At 60.2% G+C, this 25,176-nt stretch overlaps 1 protein-coding gene across 7 annotated transcripts; it reads left to right on the top strand.

Moving 5' to 3' along the window:
• Nucleotides 1-23,868, top strand: PSEN2 (presenilin 2). Of its 7 annotated transcripts, none has more exons than XM_081114461.1 (12): nucleotides 1-84; nucleotides 5,928-5,963; nucleotides 10,402-10,562; nucleotides 13,295-13,509; nucleotides 13,797-13,938; nucleotides 15,718-15,785; nucleotides 16,690-16,910; nucleotides 17,518-17,616; nucleotides 20,189-20,272; nucleotides 20,596-20,697; nucleotides 22,042-22,160; nucleotides 23,193-23,868. In XM_081114461.1, exons 3-12 carry the CDS (start codon nucleotides 10,422-10,424, stop codon nucleotides 23,346-23,348), a joined length of 1,347 nt encoding a protein of 448 aa, XP_080970587.1. In that variant the 5' UTR covers nucleotides 1-84; nucleotides 5,928-5,963; nucleotides 10,402-10,421; the 3' UTR covers nucleotides 23,349-23,868. The 7 variants fall into 7 exon arrangements, 5 of the variants coding, with proteins under 5 accessions (XP_080970587.1, XP_080970588.1, XP_080970589.1 ...); XR_013997273.1 differs by having other exon boundaries at nucleotides 17-84; nucleotides 20,596-20,702; XM_081114463.1 differs by having other exon boundaries at nucleotides 17-84; nucleotides 20,599-20,697.
• The last annotated feature ends 1,308 nt before the right edge of the window (nucleotides 23,869-25,176 follow it).

Below are 25,176 nucleotides of genomic sequence, written 5' to 3'. Positions count from 1 at the left end.
GGCGGGGTCTGGCCGCCGCCGGGTCTGGCCGGGCGCACAGCCAGCCGCGTCAACACCGCCGGTCGGAGCGCCGCGGCGGAGCAGGTGAGCCGGCGGGCTGGCAGGCGGACAGGCGGGGCCGGGGCTAGCGGACGAGGCCCAGTCCTCCGCGGCCTAGGGGCCCCGAGTGGAGCCGCGACCCGCGGGCCGAGCCCTGCCCTCCGCGCGCCCCTCGCTGCGGCCGCTCGCGGTGCCTTCGCCAGTTCCGGGGCTGCGGACGCTGCGCGCGCCGCGGTCCGGGCCTCTGCGGCCGGCGCGGGGGCGGCGGAGGGCAGGGCGCCGGGACAGCCACCGCGGGGGCCGGCCCGGAACTCGCGGGCGAAAGGGGCGCGGGGCGTGGCCCCCAGGCCTGGGGCCTTCACCGGGGCGGGGTCTGCTCCGCCGCCGACCCCCGCTGAGCTGGGCGCGGGGCGAGCTGTTCATGGGCCAGAGCATTTAAAGGGGCCGTGCACGTGGGCGTGTGGACGGGGCATTTGTTCCTCCCTCCGGCCGTGGCACCGGCGCTGGTCCTGCGTTGCAGGGGCGGGAGGGAGACGGGAGGGGAGACGGTGTTTCTGGGCGTGTGAGCAGCTGGACGCGGTCGCGGCCCGGAGCCTGCGATGTGGTGCCCGGGTGTTGGGCTGTTTTATGGGCACTTAGAGCTGTGGGAGGCGCCCAGAACCCAGCATTTGCAGCTGAAGGAGCCTGGGCAGTAGCTAGTCTCCAGCCCACATGTTATGGACGAAGAAACGCAGCCCACAGAGCTGAAGTGACTTTGTCCGCGGTCGCCCAGGTAGGAGACAGCACAGCCAGGCTCCGTCCTGGCCTCGAGTCCTGCTGCCCAGCCCGTGGGCCAGCCCCGCCCTTGGGCCGTTGGATGGAAGGCACCTGTCTGCTGACTTCTCGAGTATTCCCCGGTGAAGGGGTGCACTGTGGTTGGGGGCTCACTGCATCCCCCGAGCAGGCGGGCCGCCTGGGAGCGCCCACCGGAACAACTGCGGAGCCAACTTCACCCCAAGTTGACACCCTGGGCTGCCGAGTCTGCGTGCTGCCCGCACGGATGCCCCTGCTGAGTGCACAGCTCCGCCTGCAGACACCTGAGCCTCCAGGGCCTCCAGCCAAGACCTTTGGCAGGAATTCCGCTCTGGATAAGCGGCTGCAGGTGCGTGAGCCTCAGGTTCCCGGCTGTGAGAATGGGGTTGAGTGCGAGTGGGGAAACGTGTCAGCAGCTGTGTTTTGGGGGCCCAGCTGGCGAAGGGGCAGGGACCCTGGCTCCAGCTCAGAGCTGTGGCCTCAGGCGGGCAGGCTGCCCAGGTTCACGTGTTGCGTAGGTGAGGGGCTCTCAGGAGGGGGGGCGGGTGTTGGAGGACTGTTGGTACCGAGTGGAGTGGAGATCGTTTCTGGTTTTCAGGAACATTCTGTATCGATTGGGGTTGAAGTACCTGTGCAGGCCTGGAGTGTGTGTATGGGGATGAGTGTTCCTATCTGAGAAAGTGGAGGCCAAGGACGAGCAAGGCTGCCGCTCGGATGTGCCTGGAGGCCCAGGGCTGGTGTCACGCCTGTGGCCGTGCCCTGCTCACCGTGTCCCTGTGCGAACAGGGTTTGCCAAATACGAGTTCCCTACCTATCTTGGCATCTGTCTCTCCAGGTTATTGATGATGATCATGACATGACATACTTTTATGAGTTAGTCCTAGTCCAGTGATGGCAAACCTGTGACACGCGTGTCAGAGGGGACACGCGAACTCATTTTTTTTGGTTGATTTTTCTTTGTTAAATGGCATTTAAATACGTAAAATAAATATCAAAAATATAAGTCTTTGTTTTACTATGGTTGCAAATATCAAAAAATTTCTATATGTGACACGGCACCAGAGTTAAGTTAGGGTTTTTCAAAACGCTGACACGCCGAGCTCAAAAGGTTCGCCATCACTGTCCTAGTCCATGAAAAGCCGTTTTGTACGGTAGTTCACAATTACCTTAAGACAGTGGTTCTCAACCTTCCTGATGCCGCGACCCTTTAATACAGTTCCTCATGTGGTGTTGACCCTCAATTTCATTGTTACAAATTGAACGTAATGAAAGCATAGTGATTAATCACAAAAACAATATGTAATTATATGTGTGTTTTCCAATGGTCTTAGGCGACCCCTGTGAAAGGGTCATTTGACCCCCAAAGGGGTCGCGACCCACAGGTTGAGAACCGCTGCCTTAAGAGCTCCGACCATACATACTACAGTAGCGATGATATCACCCTCCTCCGGGAGGGGAAACCGAGATTCAGAGAGCTAAGCCACGTTTCCTGCGATGTGGCTTCGTGACTGAGCGCTGGGATTTGATCCCAGCCAGCTGTCTTCTTAATCTTTTGAGTTTTTGCGAAAGAGGTTTCTCCACATTCACCCCCACCCGCGTCCCTGCACTGCTGCCAGGAAATGTCTGTGTGGTCTCCCGACTACCTGACAAAGCAAAAAATATATTAAATATATATATATAGCCCTGGCTGCTTTGGCTCAGTGGATAGAGCGTCAGCCTGGGCACAGAAGAGTCCCAGGTTTGAATCTGGTGAAGGGCACACGCCCAGGTTGCAGGCTCCATCCCCAGTGTGGGGCATGCAGGAGGCAGCCAATCAATGATTCTCATCATAGATGTTTCTATCACTCTCTCTCCCTTCCTCTCTGAAATCAATAAAAATATATTTAAATATATGTACACATACACACACACACACACACGCACACACACTTTAAAAAAAGAAACCAAAGCCACATGTGTGTTTCTTCTAAAGACATCTCTGGCTGGTGCTCAGCTGTTGCTCTGACTTTAGGACACAAATCTTTGCAAGTATTTCCACCTGTTCTCTGACCCCAGCAGCTGGGGAGGGGCTGGAGGAGGAATGTGAGGGCTCCAGGCTGGCACGCTGCCACCCGCCAGGGCCCCGAGGTGTTCTCACCTTGGGCTGGCCGGGCTGGCCTGGGCTCAGGCCTTGTGTCATCCGTGTTGGCCTCCAGGCCTGGAAGTGGTCAGGGTGCCTGGTTATGATCTGAGGAAGAGAGGAATTTCAAATCAGACCTTAGTCAAGACCGGATGTCCGGGAGGGAGGTCGATTTCCCAGCCTCTTCATTGCCTGGGAGAATGGGTTGCTCAGTCGTCTTTGCCAACATAGTCTTCTGGAACATGGAAGAGAAATTGAAAGGGTGCTCACCTTTCCGCTGACTTTTTAAACATAAAAGTAACATGTGTTGCATTCTAGAAAATTCAGGCAATATTTTTTAAAAGCCCGTTAGCCCTCTGTCCAGTGATGACAACTGTCCACATGCGTTGCCTTCTAGCAGTCCATGCACGTCCGTATCTAGTCACCTGCTGAAATATTAGAGGTAGGAAACGAGAGGAAGCTGTGTGTCCTATTCTTCCTGCTAATGTTATGCCTTCAGAATTCTCCCTGCGTTGAGTACTCTTAGAAAACGGGATTTGACTGGTGTGTAGACATCGTTTTTCTCACCAGTGCCAGAGCAGACCCTTTCCAACCCTCCCTTTTGATTGCCCCAGAGAAGCAGTGCCCTGCCCTATGCCCCCTGCCCACACGTGGGCACTCCCCGTCCCTGCGCCATGCCCATGTTGGCGCCACCACCCCCTCTGCCCCTTGTGGAGCACTAAGAGAAGAGGGCTTGCGAGGCGGGGGTCAGGAGAGAGACTCGAGTTTGTAAGGTGGCAGGTGATCTGGTGAGTCTTTTTAATTCACTGACCTCTTGTCCGTGTTCGGAGAAGCTGTGTGTTAAAGACAAGACACACACCTGCCCGTGGATAAGGCCCGGGCCTTGTCAGTGTGGGTGTGTACGCGGAGAGCCCACGCGGTGTGCTGTGTGGGCCGCTCTGTGACCATGGTCCTGGCCCGCCCCGTATGTGCCCCTCACAGGTAGGGGCAGGGATGAGCTCCTCAACTGGCAGTTGGGGACCTGAACTGTAACTGGGCTTTTGGCCTTGGGACGTGCTTTTGTCCTCTGGGCTTCTGTAAAACAGGGCGCTGACTCGATGGCCTTTGAGGGCCTTGCTGGCTCTGACATAGTCTTTGGATGTGCCCTTTTGTTTGACAAGTGTTCATGTTGCCTGGGACCCTCCCAAGAGGGGCATCAGCCGGCTTCCATTGTCCCCTCTGTGTCCCTGCCTCTGTTTCACCATTATAGCCACCATTTATTGAACACCTGCTATGTGCCAAGTGCTTTACACATCATCTCTAGTCTTTACAGTCCTCTTGTGAGGTGTGCGTATTTCGCTTTTTCCAGCAGAGGAAACGGGCCATGGGATGTTAAGTAAATGGCCCGAGGCCTTGCAGCCGGGGAGTATGTGGCAGAGCCTCCTCCCCAGCAGGGGATGTCCATCACGGGACAGGCTGAGGTGGATGAATGTCATCCAGGGCCAAATACATGGGCAGATGCCCGGGGCTGGGGACACAGAAGGCAGGGGAGCTGTAGACATTTCTAAGGAAAATTCTAGGGGGATTTCCTCCCCTTAGCAAACCCTTTCCCCATATAAGGGGAGGCTGGGAACTCCCCAGCAGTCATGGGGGCCCTGTGAGGTGTGGCCCTGGAGAGTGCCTGTTCTGCTAGGCCTGCACACAGCAAACAAACAAACACCAGTGATGTGTCGGGGCCCAGCCCTTTCTCTGCAGCCCTGAGTGTTTGTGGGAAGGGCAGTGACTCCCAGATTGCTCTGGGGCTAGTTTCCATCTTTTCCCATGAGGCACCGGTGTTTACGGTGGCATTTTAGAATCTGTTTCCTACCGAGGTCCACTGGCCTTACATTTTAAGGTCAAAACATGTACATTTCCCCGAAATGGAAAGAAGGTCGGAGGAACGGGGTCACCGGGTTTCCATGATGGTTGCGGGACCTGCTGACCGGAGCGCGTTGGAGAGATTCTCTGGGTCAGAGCCCCCTGGTTCGGCTGCTTCAGCGTTTCTGTCCCTTTCAGCTGATGGATGGGGGGGCGGTGGCTGTTCGCGTGTTTGATTTTGCACCTCATCCCAGGCAGCTTTCGGTTTCCAGAACAACAAACAGTCTCCGCACAGCACACCCCTGCCCCCACCCATAGGCCCCCCTGCACCGTCCCGCGCTCCCACAGAGAACGGAGCGCTGGTTGCTCTGTGGGTGACAGGGTGTGACACCAGTGGTAGGAGAGTCACCCACCCCCACCTGCCCGTGAGTCAGCCTCCATGGGGACCTCGCGCTGCTGCTGGGTGGACAGGCATGCGCGACAAGGTTGTTTATCTGCAGGTTTGGGTGGCGACTTTTCCCTCCGAGGATTTCAGGGACCGGTAGGCCCTTCCCACCGAGAAGCACAGGGAGTGCCTCCCAGCGGCTCTGTCCTCGGAGCCGGGAGCAGAGGGCTGCAGAGGACGGAGAGCGGCTTCCTGAGCCCACTGCCCGCCGCCCAGGGGGAGGGTGCCTCCCGGGGAGGGGGGGGGGGGGGGCGGGTGCCGCCCGGGGCAGGGGGAGAAGACAGTCTATGTTGATGCTCATTATCTCCCTTTAAAAAGTTGCAATCCATGTTTATTATAGAAGCTTTAGAAATGCAGAAAAACATTAAGTAAAATTCACCCACAATCTCACCATCCAAAGATAACCACCTCCTTTAATGTTTTGTGATTTTGGGGGGGCAGGCCTTATATATATACATTTTTAAAGAAAATTCAGGTGACTGTGTGTGGAAGTTATATATTCATTACATGTAACAGCCGGTTGTGCTTTGTCATGTTATTGAATGTTCTTTGGAATACGTTTCTTACTGTTCCCATCATAAACCCTCTCAGATGGATAAACCATAGGACAGAGGCAGTTCCGTCATTTTCACTTTTTGTAATAATTATAAATAAATGCGACAAACAGATTTTTATGTAAATCTTTTATTTTCTTAGGACAAATTCCAAGAAGTAGCATTTCAGGATCAAAAGGTATGAATTTTTAAAGCTTTTGGAAAGTTTTACTGCCTCCAGGAAGGCGGGTCCGGCCCTGGCCCGGGTGGCTCAGTTGGCTGAACGCCATTCCATGCACCGAGAGGTCACGGGTTCAATGCCCCGTCAGGCGCTCTCCCCAGGAGGGGGCGTGAAGGAAGTGGCCTGTCCATGTTCCTCTCCCTCTAAAATCAATAAAAACATTTTTTTTAAAAAGAAAGAAAGGTGGTCCAGTGTGTAGTGGGGGTGTTGGAGCCCCGGTTTCCCACACGCTCCTCCACGGTGGGCAGGGCCTGGGGACCGTCCCAGCCTCAGACTCTCCTCGCCCTGCAGCTTTCCTGGCCTGAAAGCTGCTCCCCTGCCTGCCCTGCTCCCACCAGACGCAGGGTGTTCCAGAGAAAGGGCTGTTCCTTCTGCCACGCCCCCATTATCAGGCACGGAGCAGTGGGGGTGCCAGGGTGGGTGGGTGAGGCAGAGGGAGGAGGTCAGAGATGAGGGAGGAGGGAAGGTGGACTGTGGCCGACACTTGCAGTTATGAGCTGGGCCCAGGATGGGCGTCTGATTCCCGGGCAGGGCAGCCCGGAGCAGGTCTGACACCGGCCTGGGGACCACGCTGGCTCCCTCAGAGTGCGGGCCCCTGGTCCTTGGTCAGGACGAGCCCGGGATCTGCATCTCAAATGAGCAGCCTGGCATCCAGTTAAGAGGTGGGACCAGGTCCTGGGTAATGTTGAACCCATCACTTCTCAGATGCAGGGCCTCCCGACCACTCCCCCAGGCCCTGATAGCACAGGCCCCAGAGGCCTGGGAAGAACGGGGAGGGAGGTTGTGGCTACATTGCTCCACACCCCAGACCACACTGGGGCGCGGGGAACAGAGTGTTCGAGCCCCCGGAGTTGCACATACCGTCTGGGCTGCTCCGGGGGGAATGCTGAGACTCAGGGCCACGTGGTTTTGAGAAAATCCAGCCAGGTCTGGGTTTCAGGCCCCCTCGTGGGTAGAAAGAATTCACCGAGGCCAGAGGGCAGCGAGGAGCTGTGGGTCCAAGGCAGGTGTTTGTTTAGGTTTTCCCCCAAAGACTGAGCCTCAGAGAGGAGGACTTTGAGTCCCGGACCTCCATTAGGTGAAGGAAGTCCCTCTCTCGTGGTGTGTCGGGGCTACAAAGTGTGTCCCCACATTGGGCCTTGACTAGACTCTGCTGGTCCAGGAGCTGCCACCAGGGAGCAGATCCTAGTTGTAGGTCAGTGGTCGGCAAACCGCGGCTCGCGAGCCACATGCAACCCTTTGGCCCCTTGAATGTGGCTCTTCGGTATTTTGTGGAAGAGCCACACTCAAGGGCCCAAGAGCCGCATGTGGCTCGCGAGCTGCGGTTTGCTGACCACGGTTCTAGGGGATCCTGTGGAGCAGGGGAGGCCCACACGCCCCTGAGAATGCTGCTCCGCTTGCCTCCTGCTTTCATGACGCTCATCCGCTCACCTGCCCCCTCTCCCCCCTCACCTCCCCCCTCTCCTCCCCCCTCTCCTGCCTCCCCCCTCTCCTCCCTCACCTCCCCCCTCTCCTCCCTCACCTCCCCCCTCTCCTCCCTCACCTCCCCCCTCTCCTCCCTCACCTCCCCCCTCTCCTCCCTCACCTCCCCCCTCTCCTCCCTCACCTCCCCCCTCTCCTCCCTCACCTCCCCCCTCTCCCGCCTCACCTCCCCCCTCTCCCCCCTCACCTCCCCCCTCTCCCCCCTCTCCGACCTCTCCTCCCTCACCTCCCCCCTCTCCTCCCCCCTCTCCCCCCTCACCTCCCCCCTCTCCCCCCTCTCCGACCTCTCCTCCCTCTCCTCCCCCCTCTCCTCCCTCACCTCCCCCCTCTCCTCCCTCACCTCCCCCCTCTCCTGCCTCACCTCCCCCCTCTCCCCCCTCACCTCCCCCCTCTCCCCCCTCACCTCTCCCCTCTCTTCCCTCTCCTCCCCCCTCTCTTCCCTCACCTCCCCCCTCTCCTCCCCCCTCTCCCCCCTCTCTTCCCTCACCTCCCACCTCTCCTGCCTCACCTTCCACCATAGTCTCCCTGATCCCCTCGCTTCAGCCACTTCAGCTCGTCAGAATCGGCCCTGTAAGGTCTCCCCCTCCCACACATTTATATATTTTTATTGATTTCAGAGAGGAAGGGAGAGGGAGAGATAGAAACATCACTGATGAGGGAGAATCATTGATTGGCTGCTTCCTGCACACCCAGCACTGGGGATCAAGCCTGTAGCCCAGGCAGTGCCCTGACCAGGAAGCAAACCGTGGCCTTCTGTTTCAGAGGCTGAGGCCCCCCCCCCCCCCCACACACACACAGTCAGGAGATTACTTCTTTCCAGGATGTCCCACCTGCCGTCTGCAAGCCATTCCTTGCCTGACCGTTTCTCATCCCTCTTACTCCTTGAGACCTAGACATCTAATCCCACCGCGGGTAGACTGTCCCCCGGATCTGAACGCCGGAAGTGCAGGGTCCTCGGCTCCCTCCCGCGGCCATCTCGCTGCTTCCTGCGCTGAGTTCTGTGTAAGGGCGCAAGGCCGCGAGGTGGCCAGAGGTAGGCGCTGCCATGTGCTTATTAATCGGGAGGGAATTGAAGTCACGCAGGCATAATCCAGACCACAGCCCTGAGTGCAGCCACAGACCCTGCCGCGAGGACCCTGCTGGCCTCAAAATGATAAATTATGGGGGTGACCGACTTGGAGACAAACCTTCAGCAGCAGGCAGACCTGGCTGCCTGAGCCCAGTGGCATGGAGCTCAGCCCGGAGGGCTTCCGGGAGGCGGCGATGAGGAGAGCTGGCCCTGGTGGCAGCTCAGCCTGGAGGGCTTCTGGGAGGCGGTGATGGGGAGAGCTGGCCCTGGTGGCAGCTCAGCCTGGAGGGCTTCCGGGAGGCGGCGATGAGGAGAGCTGGCCCTGGTGGCAGCTCAGCCTGGAGGGCTTCCGGGAGGCGGCGATGAGGAGAGCTGGCCCTAATGGCAGCTCAGCCTGGAGGGCTTCTGGGAGGCGGCAATGGGGAGAGCTGGCCCTGGTGGCAGCTCAGCCTGGAGGGCTTCCGGGAGGCGGCGATGAGGAGAGCTGGCCCTGGTGGCAGCTCAGCCTGGAGGGCTTCCGGGAGGCGGCGATGGGGAGAGCTGGCCCTGGTGGCAGCTCAGCCTGGAGGGCTTCCGGGAGGCGGCGATGGGGAGAGCTGGCCCTGGTGGCAGCTCAGCCGCCCCTGCCCGATGTCGGTGGGGACAGTCAGATCCATCAGGGGTTCTCTGACGTTTTCCCCGCCCCTTTGGGCTGCACTGGCTTCTGTGTGGTGCTGTCGTGTATACACACCGCTCAGGACAGCACATGTTGGGGACAGGCCTCTGTCTTGTGTAGTCCCTTCTTCCTGAGCCTTCCCGTGGGTCCTGCCTCAGCTGTACTTTCCCACCACACGCGTGCATGCGCACGCACACACACACACGCGCGCACACACACACATGCTCACCCCACATGGTCTCACCTCTAACTCATGACTCTCATCTGCCTCCCGGCGCCCAGACCCAGGCACTTCGCTCCCTCTTAGATGCCTCTGCCTTTTAACCCACAGACACTCAGGCTCCTGGACCGAATTCCATCTTCTCCTGAGACGATCCCCCTCCCTGTCTTCCTCCACGCCGGGCCCACCCTGACTCTCTCCTCTGGTTTGCCCACATCCGGTCCTGTCTGCTTTCGTCCTGACCCTCCTGGTCCTGTCCCCTCACGTGCATCCACCGCTGATGGTTTCACGGGAGCCCCTTCCCTCCTCCTGATCCAGGCAGTGGCCGGACTGGCACTCCTAAACACCGAGCTGGTCTGCCTGTCACGCTGCCCTTGGGGGAGGGGGAGTACGGGAGACCCTCACGCCTCCCCGGGTGGCCCCACCCGTCAGCCCGGCCCCGAGCTTTCTTCATGCCCTTCCCTCCCCCCTGGAAAAGGCTGTGTCCGTCAGACCCTGTCGTCTTCCCTAGAATACATTCCTGGTCTCAGGTTTAGTCCCTTCTCTCTCGGTGCTTCTGCACCACGTGGGAACATCTGCATCATAACCCTGGTCACACTGGGTGGCTTTTTGTTTGTTTTCTTACGGATAAAAGGTGTCCTTTACTCATCTTTGTACCCCAGAGCCCAGCACAGTCGCTGGCACGCTGTCGGCGCTCAGCAGGTGTTGTGGCTGGAAGGGATGAGCGTGCTGACGGGGGAGTGGCCTGACTTCCCGCGGGCGCCTGCCCCTGTGGCCTGGTCTCCGGAGGCCGTCCCTGGGCGCGCAGCCTCCTGGTGGCTGTGGGACTTGCTGTACAGCGGTCACTGCACACGGCGTCGGGGTTGCTGCAAGCGGGGCCTGTGTCCGGGTCTTAGAGCCCTGGCCCCCTCTGTCCCCCAGCGCCGTGGCCTCGGGAGGGGAGTGAGGTCTCCTGTGTTTGCTTTCCCAGGCACGTCTGCAGGCAGGGCCATGCTCACGTTCATGGCCTCTGACAGCGAGGAAGACGCGTGCAACGAGCGGACGTCCCTGATGTCAGCCGAGAGCCCCGTGCCTCGCTCCTGCCAGGAAGGCAGGCAGGGCCCCGAGGACGGAGAGGATGCGGCCCAGTGGGTAGGTTCCCGCCAGCGGGCGGAGGCCTCGAAACAGGCCCCGGGGTCCCTGTGCCTGTGGATGGAAGCCGGACGTTCCGTGCGGGAGGAGGGAGTGACGGTGGGGACTGGCAGGCGGTGTGGTTGCCGTGGCACAGCTCAGCGGTGAGGGCTTTAGAATGACTGTATATGCCCAGCCGGACGTTCCGGTGCGGGAGGAGGACTGGCAGGCGGTGTGGTTGCCGTGGCACAGCTCAGCAGTGAGGGCTTTGGAGTGACCGCTCATGCCCAGCCGGATGTGGACTGCAGTGGCCCGAGCGAGTCTGCCCCAGCCCTGCCCTGCCCTCCCCTGCCTAGTGAGGAACCGCGGGTGAGTGTGGATGTGGGACAGGTCACAGGTCAGGGACGGCCGAGGGGAGCCTTTTTGGCAGATGGCAGCCATGGCGACCCAGCGATGGCTGTACCTGCGTCATGTTCGGCTTTGAGCTGGGGCTGTGTCTCCCTCCAGTCCAGCTGCTGTCACAGAACTATCGCAGACACGGATTTAATCCTCACTGCTCTGGAGACTGGAAGCCCAGCAGCGGTGCCAGCAGATGTGGTGTCTGGAGAGGCCCACTTCCGGCTCCCGGGCAGCCTTGTCCTCGTGGCGGGCGGGGGGTGCTCTCTGTGGTCCCTTTATAAAGGCCCTGATGCTCACCCGCCCCGCTGTCATGACGCATCCCCTCCCAGAGGCCCCGCCTCCTGACGCCATCACACTGGGGAGGGAGGGGGCTTCAACACGGGAAACTGGAGGGACAGTCAGTTCATGGCAGGAAGGGGGCTGCGCTGCGATGTGACCTCTGCACCCCGCAGGGCAGGAGGTTATTAGGTCAGGAAGTGGGGCGTGTTCTTGGAGAGGCACTAGCCAAGCCACCCCTCCCCTCAGGGAAAACCAGCCTCGTGCTTGGTGTGGCCCATTGTGGTATTTAAACAGCTTCCGGTGGAATGTTTCTTCCAGCCCGATCCCCTTGCTCATTTCTAACGCCCTGTGCTCCACGCAAGACCACGGCCACCGCACAGCACTCCTGAGCCTGTCCTTGCGAGTCTCCGTCTCAGCACCTGGAGTTCTTGTGCATTTTAGTTGCTTCACTTCCTGTTCATGAGCAGCTTCTTCTGTTCTCAGCTGAGGATCTAGGTTGGAATCCCTGCAAAGCACCTGCCGAAGCAATAGTCGTTTTTTAGTTTTGTTTCATTTGGCTTTGGCGTTGGCTGTTACTGTAACTGCCAGAGCCGCTGATGACGCTGAATTGCCACAATTCCAGAGCAGAAATTCTGTGGCTCATTTGTGCCTGCGTCTGGCAGGCGCCCTGCCCACTCCTTCGCCGCTCGCTCATTTACTCTTCCCAACGTCCCTTCGGCCCGGACCTCCCAGACGCCTGACTCTCAGTTAGCCACTCTGGCTCAGCTGCAGATTTGCATGCTTGGCTTTGAGGCACAAACGTTCAAAGTAATTTATTCCTCTGCAAATTCCCAGTGTCTTTTATAACCAAAGAAAGTCCGTCCCTGTGTGTGCTGGCTGTTCTGGTTTGTGATTTGTGAACCAGAAAGGTTTGCTCGACCTAGCTGGTTTGGCTCAGCGGATAGAGCTTCGGCCCCAAGACGGAAGGGTCCTGGGTTCGATTCCAGTCAGGGGCGCGTACCTCGGTTACAGGCTCGATCCCGGGCCCGGTCGGGGTGCTTCTGGGAGGCAGCCAATCGATGTGTATCCTTCACATCGATGTTCCTGTCTCTCCCCCTCCCTTCCATTCTCTCTCAACCCCAATGGGAAAATATCCGCAGGTGAGGATTAACCAAAAAGAAAAAGAAAAAAAGAAAAGCAAAACTTAAAAAAAAAAGTTTGCTCTGGTTTCCTGTCACCTGGCCTGACTGTGCCGCGTCAGTGTGGCCACATGAGCAGCATGAGGGGCGCCCTGTGCCCGTGCTGAGTGGGGCGAGCTCTGTAGACGGGCTCCACCAGCAGCCATGAAGCCGCGGCCTGAGACCACCTCCTCTGGCTGCCGCGCCCCGCCCGCATCTGCGGTGGTCAGTGCCGGCCCTGGCTCTAGCTGCCCTACACTCTTCAGAGGGGCTGGCTGACCCAGCTCCCTCACCTGCCATCTGCGGTGGTCAGTGCCAGCTCTGGCTCTAGCTGTCCTACACTCCTCAGAGGGGCTGGCTGTCCCAGCTCCCTCACCTGCCATCTGCGGTGGTCAGTGCCGGCTCTGGCTCTAGCTGCCCTACACTCTTCAGAGGGGCTGGCTGTCCCAGCTCCCTCACCTGCCATCTGCGGTGGTCAGTGCCGGCCCTGGCTCTAGCTGTCCTACACTCCTCAGAGGGGCTGGCTGTCCCAGCTCCCTCACCTGCCATCTGCAGTGGTCAGTGCCGGCCCTGGCTCTAGCTGCCCTACGCTCCTCAGAGGGGCTGGCTGTCCCAGCTCCCTCACCTGCCATCTGCGGTGGTCAGTGCCGGCCCTGGCTCTAGCTGTCCTACACTCCTCAGAGGGGCTGGCTGTCCCAGCTCCCTCACCTGCCATCTGCGGTGGTCAGTGCCGGCCCTGGCTCTAGCTGTCCTACACTCCTCAGAGGGGCTGGCTGTCCCAGCTCCCTCACCTGCACTGCGGCCCGAGACGGCCTCGCGTCTGGAAGCAGCAGTCACCCCTCCTTTCCTCTTCCACACCCGCGCCGCGTGGCAGGCCGCCCCGGGGCCTCCGTGGCCCTGACCGTGTGCTTCCCACAGAGAAGCCAGGGCCGCGAGGAGGACCAGGAGGAAGACCCTGACCGCTACGTCTGCAGTGGGGTCCCCGGGCGGCTGCCGGGCCTGGAGGAGGAGCTGACCCTCAAGTACGGGGCGAAGCACGTGATCATGCTCTTCGTGCCCGTCACGCTGTGCATGGTCGTGGTGGTGGCCACCATCAAGTCCGTGCGCTTCTACACGGAGAAGAACGGGCAGCTGTGAGTGGGCCCCGGCAGGTGGGGGCGGGGCTGGGGCGGGGTGGTGGCCTCCGTCGGCCAGGGCACCGCAGCTCTGTGCCAGCGGCAGAAAGGAGCAGGGACGAAGAGTCCGTACCCTGTCTGGGGCCCGGTCCTCAGGCTGAGGTCGGGGTCGGGAGATGGGTTGGAAGGCAAGGCAGCAGCGGGGATGGCCGACAGCACGCCCCCAGGGCAGGCGTCCAGGGCTCCTTTGGGGGGGCACATGGACCAGGCAGGGACGGGCACCGAGCCCTGGCCTCCTCCCTCAGCATCTACACGCCCTTCACCGAAGACACGCCCTCGGTGGGCCAGCGCCTGCTCAACTCCGTGCTCAACACCCTCATCATGCTCAGCGTCATCGTGGTCATGACCATCTTCCTGGTCGTGCTGTACAAGTACCGCTGCTACAAGGTGAGCCGCCCGCCCCCTTGCGGTGCCTCTTGTGCTGCAACCGTCGGCTTAAAAAATCAGAGTTCCTTTTTCTCTGCAAAACAGACTCTGGTTTTTGGTACTCGTACCACCCCTCTCCTGCCCCTACCATGGGTTAGCCACTGCTCTTGTGTTTTAAACTTACACATAATCCCACCTAATTGAGTTCCTCCTTGCAGCATTCACATGTCACTTCTCCTATTCAAGGTCAGTTTTCTTTTGCTTCTCCTTCCGAAGGAATGAGTGTTCTATTCTAGGCTCCCTTTACCCCATACTTCCCTCCGGGCTTATTTTATTTTCCCATTTCCCTTTAGGGTCGTACAGATCCTGTGCTGGGTCTTCCGGTGCTGGTTGGGAGGCCCACTCTCCCTCCCCCCCCCCCCCCAGCTGTGGAGTGGCCCCGGGGTGGTAGAGGCGTGGAGTCCACCTGGCCCACATCCTGGTCATTGCCCCCAGAGATGCCATAGCTTGTAGACTCGGTTTCAGGCTTCTCAGAGCTTTGACACCCTGAGGACTAGAAGGAAGTTAAACTAGGCATTACCTAATGCAAACTACTCACACACAGGCGTGAGCACGTTGTACTCAGGCTGCCGCCTTCTGTGGGGCAGGTAGAGGGAGTGGAGAAGAGATGAGCCCCCTCCCAGCGGGGGTGGAAGTGGGGTGCATGAAGGGAGGGCTGTCAGGAGGTGTGCGGGTGCTGAGCTTATCGATAGGTAATGACCTGTGCAGGTGAGCCCGAGTTTCAGGTTGGGGTGGGGAGGGCGGTGGACGGGGGAAGAGGGTGGAGGGCTGCTTGTCTGGAGCACAGATGAGACCCAGCTGGGAGCCGGGAGTGGGGGACCAGCACTGCTATGGTCAGTAGGTACCAGGTGGCTAGTCCCGGGGACTGTGCAGTCAAGTTTACTTGCAGGTCCATGACCTCAGGTGATGGCCATGGCCTTGGGCGGGCGGGGCTGCTGTGACAAAGTGTCGGCAGGTTCCAGAGGCAGCCGGGCACTGGCAAGGCCACGGCCTCACTCCTGGGGGACCAGGTCCTGCCTGAGGCACCGGGTCCCGAGCTGGGTCTGTCTGCAGGTGGGGAGGCTGGAAGGAGCATCAGCGCTGTGCCCTGTGCTGGGCCCAGGACTGGCTGAGGAGCCCCCTTGTCCTTCACCCTCCCCGGCTTGGCAGGGAGGAGAGCAGTGTTTGCAGACCCTCAGGTGGGAGGGACTCCCTGGGTTGACTCTGTTCAAAAGAAGCCTCTCCAAGAGCCTGCCCTGCCCAAGCGTCTAAGTCAGCACCGGTGGCTTTCCCGGGACCAGCCCGCGGCTGGCTTTCTTCACAGCCCTTGCCGCCGCCTGTCACGATGCGTGTGTATCTGTGTGTCGCCTGCTGCCCTCACACTGGAATGCAGCACGTGTGGGCAGAGGGTTTGCTGGCTTCCTCGGGCGCCCAGACAGTGCCTGGCGTGTAGGACGCCAGCATGTCCTCTGGGTGGGTGAGGTCCAGGTGTTAGGCCTAAAGCAGTCGGCCTAACTGCTCAACTCGCAGGGCGGCCTAGGGAGACCTTGAATTTCTGTGCCCCATGTGCCTGGAAAACGGCCACCCCGCCCTCCAGCTCGGCCGCGGAGGAGCCTGAGGAAGGAGGGCTCCCGGCGTGGGCATCGTCGGTGCCGGGAGCCTGAGGCTGCGCTGGGGCGTGGGCATCGTCGGCGCCGGGAGCCTGAGGCTGCGCTGGGCGGGGGCTCACGCTGTGTGCTCACGCTGCCTGCTTCTCCCTAGTTCATCCACGGCTGGCTGATCATGTCCTCGCTGATGCTGCTGTTCCTCTTCACCTACATCTACCTCGGGTGAGTGGCAGCTGGTGGGCAGCGAGTCCTCGGGGCCCTCCCGCGGTGGCCCGAGCGGCCGTGGAGGACCTGGGTGGGGAAGGGCTCCCCTGGGCTCCACACCCTCCCCAGGGTCTGCTCCGAGCCGGGCTCCTCTTTCCACAGACCTTTTGTTACCGTATTTTTATTGATTTCAGCGAGGAAGGGAGAAGGAAAGAGAAATACAAATATCAGTGATGAGAATGATTGATTGGTGCCTCCTACACGCCCCCTCCTGGGGATCGAGCCTGAAACCCCGGCCAGTGCCCTGACTGGGAACCAGATCGTGACCTCCTGGTTCCTAGGTCGATGCTCAGCCACTGAGCCACACTGGCCGGGCCTGCAGGCCTTATTCTGACACGGAGTGGTCTCCATGGGGGGCCACGCGTCTCTGTGGTTCCTAATTTAAAACAAACGAGCAGAGCCTTCAGGGACGAGGCTCTCTGTGAACCCAAGGAGGGTAGGACCCCTCAGAATTCACATTCTAGTCTTTGGGCTGGATCTGGTTCTTCCTAGTTTATGGCAAAAAGCGTCTCCATTGCCCCTGATTTAGGATATCAGCCTGACCCAGGGGCACAGAGACAGGAGGGAGCGGAGAGAGCACATTCCCCGGAATGTCCAGGGGCTGAGGGCCTTCCGGTCGTGCTAGTGCACACCCACGTGGAGCAGCCCAAGAATGAGCCGTCGGCTTCCCCCCCCCCCTCATTCCAGACCATTTCCAGTGGTTTGTGCGGGACTCGTAGGAATGGGGAAGGGAATGCTGGTCAGTGGCGCCAGGAGCTGGAAACCAGGCTGGGACTTGAGGGCTGAGGAGCAGGGTGTTGACTGGCACCGGGTCTGGCTCTCGCTGAGTGCCCCGCCCCCGGGCTCGACTCGGGTCCCGCAGGGAAGTGCTCAAGACCTACAACGTGGCCATGGACTACCCCACCCTGTTCCTGGTCGTCTGGAACTTCGGGGCGGTGGGCATGGTGTGCATCCACTGGAAGGGCCCGCTGGTGCTGCAGCAGGCCTACCTCATCATGATCAGCGCGCTCATGGCCCTGGTCTTCATCAAGTACCTCCCGGAGTGGTCCGCCTGGGTCATCCTGGGCGCCATCTCTGTGTACGGTAGGTGGGCGCCGGCGGGCAGAGCCTGCGGCAGGCAGTGGTCACGTCGAGGGCCCAGCCTCGCTGCTGCCCACGCGTGGCCGGTGTGGAAAGGCCCCTCCTCCCTCCCCGTGCCCAGCAGGCTTGGGGGCGGGGCGGGGGAACCTCCCTTCTGAGAGCGTGTCCTGCGTGGACTCAGACTGCTGACGCGGTTTGTTAAAGGCAAACGTTTACCGAGCCCTCGCACTGAGCACGACGCACTGCCAGTCCTGGGCACGGGCCGGGCAGGGCACCGTAGCTCGGGCACCCGGGGCGTTAGCCACGGTCTCACTGGCATCAGGGTGAGGGTCTCCCCGGTTCTGTTCCTTCCGTCTAGGGCCAGGGACGTGGGACCCCAGTTCCTCCTCTTGCCTGCTCGCAGGGAGCCCCCCGGGCCCGCTCTGGGCTCCATGGGCAGGCTGGCGGCTGTGGCTGGAGACCGTGGGTTGGGCGATAGGACGGCAGGGCCCGTCCTGAGAGCCTCACACTCGGGCTCTGGGGCACGCCCCCCCATACCGCTGTTAGGGGGCTGGCTCCTCTCTTTGGGGGTGCTTGGGGGTAAATCTCCTTTTTAACTTTGTTTTTCCAGATCTCATGGCTGTGCTGTGCCCCAAGGGGCCGCTGCGGATGCTGGTGGAGACGGCCCAGGAGAGGAATGAGCCCATATTTCCGGCCCTGATATACTCCTGTGAGTGGCCCCCACCTCCTCCCGACATGGGGTCAGGCCTGGCTGCAGAGTTCACTAGGGGATGGTTACCCGTTCCCTGACCCAAGCGGGGAGGAGGCCTGGGGGCCTCAGGAGGGTCTCCCCTCCAGGACGACAGCGGCCAGCAGCTTGCTGTTACACGGGGCGAAGGTGGGAAGTGAGCGAGGTGGGCTGCGGCTTCCGGCATTGAGTCTCTGAGGGGAGGCACGTGGGGGCCCCTGGCTCAGGCCAGGTGTAGGGTGGGTGCACACGCGTGCAGCACACCTGTGTCAGAGCCCCCCTTGTGGCGGGCACTGTGCGGGCCTCGGAGACGCCGATGAGACAAGGCCCACGGGGGCCGGGGCCCCCAGAGCACACAGCCCTGTGGCTTTAATCCCTCCGTCTGAGGCTGGTGGCCCTTACTTAAGTAAGATCTTGAACTTCCGGGGCCGGCTGTGCAGGGTGCCCTGGAGCCCATGATGGAGCAACGGCAGGGTTCTGGGTGACCTCTAACCAGTGAAGGTCGAGTGAAAGCTCCGTCTGGGCCTGTTCCGAGGATGAGCCGGCACCACATGGGGAAGGACCGGACGGTGCCTGGACTTCATTCACATCTGTGCCCTCGTGGAGCTTGCGTTCTGGGAGGGGACAGGCAGTCACTAACAGGCCAGGAGGTGCGTGCTGTGTGGAGAGACGGCGCGGGAAGGGTCTAAGGACTCGGGGCAGTGGCGCTGCTGTTCACACATGACGGTCAAGGAAGGCCTCTGCCAGAGGAGGCGTGTCCTGCCCTAGGACAGCCTGGGACAGAATTCTGGGCAGAAGGAAGAGCAGCAAGTGCCAAGGCCTAAGATGGCCGTGGGCGAGCTGGGGGGAGGCGGGGGGAGAAGGGGGTCCAGGTCACGGTCGGCCCTGCAGGCTTTCCCTCAGTGAGACGTGACACAACCTGGAAGATTTCAGACTGACGTGACGTGACTTCACTTGTTTGCTCTTTTTTTTCTTCTTTTTTTAAAATATATTTTATTGATTTTTTACAGAGAGGAAGGGAGAGGGATAGACAGTTAGAAACATGGATGAGAGAGAAACATCGATCAGCTGCCTCCTGCACATCTCCCACTGGGGATGTGCCCGCAACCAAGGTACATGCCCTTGACCGGAATCGAACCTGGGACCCTTCAGTCCGCAGTCCGTCGCTCTATCCACTGAGCCAAACCGGTCAGGGTTTGTTTGCTCTTTTGTTTGTTTTTTGTTGTTGTTAATCCTCACCATCGATCGGTTTCCTCCCACACACCAAGCCTGCCACCGAGGTCCTTGCCCTGGACTGGAATGGAACTGGTCCTTCAGTCCTCGGGCCAACGCTCTATCCATGAGCCAGACCAGCCAGGGCATGACTTGACGTTTAAATAGGACTGCACAGGTTGCTGGGCGGGGAACAGTGGTTCGGGATCAAGAGGGGGCAGGAGCTGGATTTAGAGCCTGAAGAACAATCCGAGAGAGAGGAACGAGAGAGTCAGGATGATGGCCGTGTTCGGGTCTGAGCAGCAAAGAGGATGGAACTGGCAGTGGTTGGGAGCAGTGGGGGCGCATGGAGTGTGAGATGCCCCGGGCATTGGCTGCAGAGTTGGACGTGAGTGCAAGAGGGAGTCTCCAGGCCAGAGAGAGAACACAGTTAGTATGACGTGATGCATCAGGCCCCCTCTGGACAGAGCCCCAGGAGGACTGAAAGCAGGTCTTGGGTGTGTGTGTGCAGCCATGTTCGTAGCAGCAGCATTCACAACAGCCAAGAGCTGGAAGCAGCCAGGTGTCTACTGATGGGTGAGTGGATAAACCAAATGTATCGACACCGTGGAATACTATTCCGCCTTGAAAAGGAGAGGAGTTCTGACATGTGCTACAGGCGTGAACCTTGAGGACATGCTAAGCAGATCAAGCCAGTCACCAAGAGACAGATCCTGTAGATTCCACATATGTGCGGTATCGGACTCAGAGAGACAGGAAGTAGGACAGGGGAAGGGAAGTGGGGCTGGTCACTGGGTGTGAGTTTCCGTGCTGCGAGCTGGAAAAGTTGTGGAGATCTGTTCTTCCACAACAGCGTGCATATACTTAACACTTCAAATGGCTAAGATGATAGAGTTCACTAGAGGCCGATGCACAAAATTCATACAAGAGTAGGCCTTCCTTCCCCCGGCTGCCGGCACCAGCTTCCCTCCACACCCAGGACCCGGGCTTCCCTCCCAGCCCCGGCTTCGTCCAGAAGGTCGTCCAGAAGGACGTCCGGTCTAATTAGCATATTGTGCTTTTATCATTATAGATGTTACATGTTCTTTACACAATAAAACGAAAACACAATTAGTTCATCCAACTGTTTGCTGATATCATTGCCGTTGTTTTGGTGAGGAGGCAAAAAAAGACAGGAAAGGCATTGTCTGCCTGAACCTGGTCAGTGAGTGTGGACCCCTCCCCCGCGGCCTCCTGCCAGTGGGCATAGCGAACACCAGGGAACGGGGGGCTTGTGTGGGCTTCCGGGGACCCTGGGAGCCCGTTGGCCCTGCCTGAGGCGTGACCCTTCTCTCCCCCCCAGCCGCCATGGTGTGGACAGTGGGCATGGCCAAGCCGGACCCCTCCTCTCAGGGGGCCCTTCAGCTCCCCTACGACCCAGAGATGGGTGAGTGCCGGGGGCTGGTAGCCCGGGGCCCTGGGGGCGACCCCTCACTGCTCTCCACTCAGCCTGGCCTGGCCTCCCCAGGAGACACGAGGTTGGGGGGCAGAAGGGAAGACCAGCCCTCCTGGCATCTTGGGGACCAAACGAGGGTGGCCTTCAGTCCTCTACCTCGGCCTCTCCCTCTTACATGGCCTGAGGAGTCTTTCCTTGGCGCTGGGCCAGGGGGCGGGCAGGGACCCTGAGCTCCAGAGAAGCCTCTGACCAGCTTCTGTCTCTCCCTTCCTCTCCCACCCTGCGGGGATGCCGGCATCTCCTACTGGACCCAGAAGAAGACTCCTGCGACAGTTTGGGGGAGCCCTCGTACCCGGAAGTCCTTGAGCCCCCCCTGCCTGGCTCCCCGGGGGAGGAGCTGGAGGAAGAGGAGGAAAGTAAGGTGCCCATGTCCAGAGGGTCTGTGGGCCCCGGGCGGGGGGAGATGGGGAGCCCTGATGTCCAGGGCGGAGGACGTGAGGGAGACAGACGGCCTTGCCGGGGTCCAGGAGGAACCCGTGGGGGAGGTCCTGTCGTCAGGCCGCGGGCCTCGCACATGCAGGCTGAAGCCTGTATTGAACCACGGTCACCGAGCCCCAGCTGTGTGCCGGCCTGCACTGTGCAGGGCCCCGGCTCTGAGACTCACCTCTCACAAGGTGGGCCCTGATCACGGACACTGAGTCGGGGGAGGGGGGCTGTGCAGGAGAACACGGGATGGGGGCGCCGGGGTTCTGGACCAGGTGTCGGGGGTCAGGGAGACCTGAGCTCCCAGGTTCAGTCACGTCAGGACAGACATTGCCTTGACCAGGAGGAGCACCACCTGGTTGGAGTCTGGAGGGAAGGAGGGTGTGCGGGGGGAGGGCATGAGAGGAGGCGAGCAGTTCCCCTGATACAGGCCGGCTCAGGTTTATTACAGGAACACTAGAGGCCCAGGGCACTAGGGTAGGGTCCCTAGCCGCTGTCGGCTGCCAGCCGGGGCCTCCCTTCCCCAGTTGCCGGCTGCTGGCCAGGGCCTTCCTTCATTCCGCATCGCCCCCTGGTGGTCAGTGCACCATAGCAAGTGCATCATAGCAAGCAAGCGATCAAACTCCCAGTCGTTGAACTCGAACTCCCGAGGGGACCCTTTGCATATTGGGCTTTTATATATAGATTCTCACTGTCTGCGGTGAAGAAAGTGGCCCTGTGCGGTGTCCAGGGGCAGTTGTATAAAAGAGACAACCCGGAAGCATCCCAGAGCCTCTCATTCGCTGTTCAGTAAGGGACAGGCTGCTTGCACGTACGTTCCCTATTTCTAAGGGGACAGGTCTGCAGAGGACCGCTGGGTGTGGTGCATGTTCTCACAAGCAGTGAAGTTAAATCCTTAAAAGGCACTTGTGATTCAAACCCAGCACTGGGTTGCACGGCCTCCCACCAGCCCTGGACAATGCATTTTATTTGACTTTTTTCTAAGTAAGTGCCAAGCACCAGCATTTTTTGGTTTTTAAGCACCAGTTTTGCCCGAGTTCTCAGACATGCCAGCTTTTCACAGCCCGGATTGCAGGTCGCCCAGCCCCTGGGTTCCCCCTTGTCCCTCTGGCTACGGTTTTCCGAGGCAGCCGGTCCTTGCCCCAGAGGCCAGGTGAGCGGGGCCGGTGGCGAAGTGACCCCGTCCTGCGCCCTGAGCGCCCCAGGCTCTCCTCTCGGTCCCTGGTGTCTGGCTGCTGCCTCCCCCTGGGATGATGGACTCTGTCTCGCCCACACAGGGGGCGTGAAGCTGGGCCTCGGAGACTTCATCTTCTACAGCGTGCTGGTGGGCAAGGCGGCGGCCACGGGCAGCGGGGACTGGAACACCACGCTGGCCTGCTTCGTGGCCATCCTCATCGTGAGTGGGCAGTGGGGGCCCTGAGGTCTCCCTGGGGCCCCCGGGGATGTTCAGGTGCTGTGGCCCCCGGAGGGAGAAGTGATGGGGGCCGGGCAGGGTTTCCAAGATCCTCAGCGTGAGACCGAGGTGCGCGGGCTCTGGGCGCCCACAGACGCAGGGAGGTGCAGGGAGGGGTCCGGGGCTCTGATGCGACCCAGCAGGCACGCCAGGTGGCCAGGTGCACCGGCAGCTGTGTGCTGGGGTCACGGCACCTGAGGTCGTGGCAGAGGGAACAGGTTGAGGGCCTTGCCTGGGCACTCACGCCGGTGAGCTCAGTCTCTGACTCCAGGGCTGGCGCGTTCCCTCCGTGCCCCCCACACCCCATGGGTTCTGAACCCAGGGTCTCCCAGGGTTCAGGAGGGGACCCCATTACTTTGAGCCCCAGCAGAGGAATTGGGAGGCTCCTGTAGTCACTTAAGGTGGCCAGACGGACGTCTGGGGAAACGAACTGTGATGACTGATCTCGGGGCAGCGGCTCTGAGAGGCGAACCCCGGCACCACATGGCACGTTCAGGCTCCGGTCCATCGGGGAGGGTGCTGGGCCCCAGGCTCCGCCCCCTCTGCACTGGGGGACCTGAAGCCGCCCCTCCCAGGGCGCAGCAGGCACCTGGCTCTGCCCCCACCCTGACCGTTCCTGCATCTGCCAGGCGGGGACGGGCGGGCAGGACTGAGGGAGGAGGCACACGCCATCTTTGATTCCCGTGGTGCCAGCATTCAGTCGAGCCCATCCAATTCTAGAAACGTGTGTCCCGAGGGGCGGCCCCTGCCCTCAGGTCGCTGTGGGCAGGCAGCAGGCAGGTGGTCTGGCAGACAGCGACGTGCTGAGTCAGGAGCCGCTTTCGGGCTCACCCACTGACGTGCAGGGAGTTACGGGGGGAACCGTCCTCGGCCCTCAGCTGTCGGGAGGACCCGGGAGGCTGTGGGTGCCCTTGACAAGCCCTGCACCCAGGCCTGGCCGTCTGACTGCCCCCCCCCCGCCCCCCGTGTCCGCAGGGCCTGTGCCTGACCCTCCTGCTGCTCGCCGTGTTCAAGAAGGCGCTGCCCGCCCTGCCCATCTCCATCGCCTTCGGCCTCATCTTCTACTTCTCCACCGACAACCTGGTGCGCCCCTTCATGGACACGCTGGCCTCCCACCAGCTCCACATCTGAGGGCGGCCGCCGGGGGTTGTGACCGATGCAGCTGTATAGTCTCACACTCTAGTGCCATATACTTTTAAGACTTTTATTTCCTTAGAAAAAAACAAACGAGAATAAAAAAAGACCATTTTACTGCGTGGAGAAGAACCACCTTTTGGTGCTAGTTTGGCCACCAGACGGAGGCTCTCCCTTCCTGAGCGCTCGCGGGGAAACAAGCCCCCCCAGAGGAGCTGGGGGCGCGATGGGCCGGCGCCTCGGAGCCAGGATGTGCCTGGATGTGCGGGGCGAGAGGAAGGGACGAAGGAAGGTGCGCACACAGCAGGCCCGGGGCTCCCGCGCAGGGCAGGCCGCACCAGGCACCCGGTCACTGGCCAGAGAAGAAAAGCCCATTTTCTCTGCGAGGAATGTGGCCAGTGCTTTGTCTAGGACGTCAGTATTTTATTACCTTTAGAAACCAAGTCCTAATCGTGTTACAGCAGTTCCCCTGGGAAGTGGCTTAATATTAATTAATATCAATAAAAGATGAATCCTGTGGGAGTATTGCAGTTTGGTCTGTTGGTCAGTGTTGGCCTCATCCCTGCATCGCACGGCCACTCCTGGGATAACAGGTCTGGGCACAGGAAGGAGACTCACCCAGTTACGAAGGAGAGCTTGGGCCCGGCCAGTGGCTCCGTGGTTGAGCGTCCCTGTGATCCAGGTCTCGGTTCCGATCCTCAGGGCACATGCCCAGGTGTCTGGCTTATCCCCGTAGGAGGCGTGCAGGGGGCAGCCGATGTTTCTCATCGTTCATTGATGTTTCTCTCTCTCCCTCCCTTCCTCTCTCTGAAATCAATAGAAACATATTAAAGAGAGGCTGGCTGAAACCGGTTTGGCTCAGTGGATAGAGCGTCGGCCTGCGGACTGAAGGGTCCCAGGTTCGATTCCGGTCAAGGGCATGTACCTTGGTTGCCGGCACTTCCCCAGTGGGGCGTGTGCAGGAGGCAGCTGATCGATGTTTCTCTCTCATCGATGTTTCTAACTCTCTATCCTTTTCCCTTCCTCTCTGTAAAAAATCAATAAAATATATTTAAAAAAATAAATAGAGGCTTATGTCCCCCACCCCCATCTCTGCAATCGTTTCTTTAACTAGAAAGTTCCCTAAGCAAAGGTGTGCGAGAGCCGTGAGGCCCGGTGGCTGGCAGCTCGGAGCTGTGCCAGCTGCCAGTGCTAAGCACGGCCTTGTGCTGGCTTCAACCGTGCCTGTCGCCAGAAACCCTGCAAGGCAGTTGCCGAAACAGAGCGAGTGTCCTCAAAGGGTAGCAGCGCGCAGCGGGGCGAGGTCAGAGCCGTGCTCAGAAACGCGCCCCCTTTCCTCTCTGGCCACCTCGGCACGGGTCGGGGTGTGGAGGGATGGCTCTCCTCTAAAGGATTCGCAGTTGGGAGGACCTCGAAGCCACACGGAGCAGGCCCTGGGCCCGTGGCCGTCAGGCCCTGCAGAAACTCAGGCACCGTGTGTGCTGCAGATGGGCTCTGTGTCCTTATTCCAGAAACAATGGCATGCGGAGAGCTGCTGTTCGTCATGAGAGGAATGGGGGTCCTGTGTTTTGGTGTCTGACGGAGCCTTCTTTCCCCTGGGCTGTGCGTGGAAGAGCGGGGGCGGGAAGCCAGAGCTGGGTTGGCCCGTGGTGTTCCTGGCCTGTGGTAGGGATCTGAGCTGTGAGGGGCTGTGACTATCTTGCATCAGACCCAGGGTGGCATTGGAGTGGAGGGGGGCTCTCAGCAGGTGGGGCTGGTCCCTGGCGGTGACAGCTCCCAGGAGATGAAAGGGGAAGAAGCACAGGGGAAGCTCACTCGATGTGGC

The sequence above is a fragment of the Myotis nattereri genome, assembly GCF_964212035.1.
Source record: "Myotis nattereri genome assembly, chromosome: 20".
In the NCBI taxonomy this organism is placed as follows: Eukaryota; Metazoa; Chordata; class Mammalia; order Chiroptera; family Vespertilionidae; genus Myotis; species Myotis nattereri.
Note: the sequence above shows the minus strand (reverse complement) of the source record. Positions and strands in the feature narration are given on the sequence as shown.

What these genes read in the sequence shown, in the direction of transcription:
- PSEN2 (XM_081114462.1), top strand. Translation starts at nt 10,422, where the DNA reads ATGCTCACGTTCATGGCCTCTGACAGCGAGGAAGACGCGTGCAACGAG. An exon ending in ACGGAGAAGAACGGGCAGCT is followed by an intron (nt 13,510 to 13,796) that starts GTGAGTGGGCCC and finishes CTCCTCCCTCAG; the next exon opens with CATCTACACGCCCTTCACCG. An exon ending in ACAAGTACCGCTGCTACAAG is followed by an intron (nt 13,939 to 15,717) that starts GTGAGCCGCCCG and finishes GCTTCTCCCTAG; the next exon opens with TTCATCCACGGCTGGCTGAT.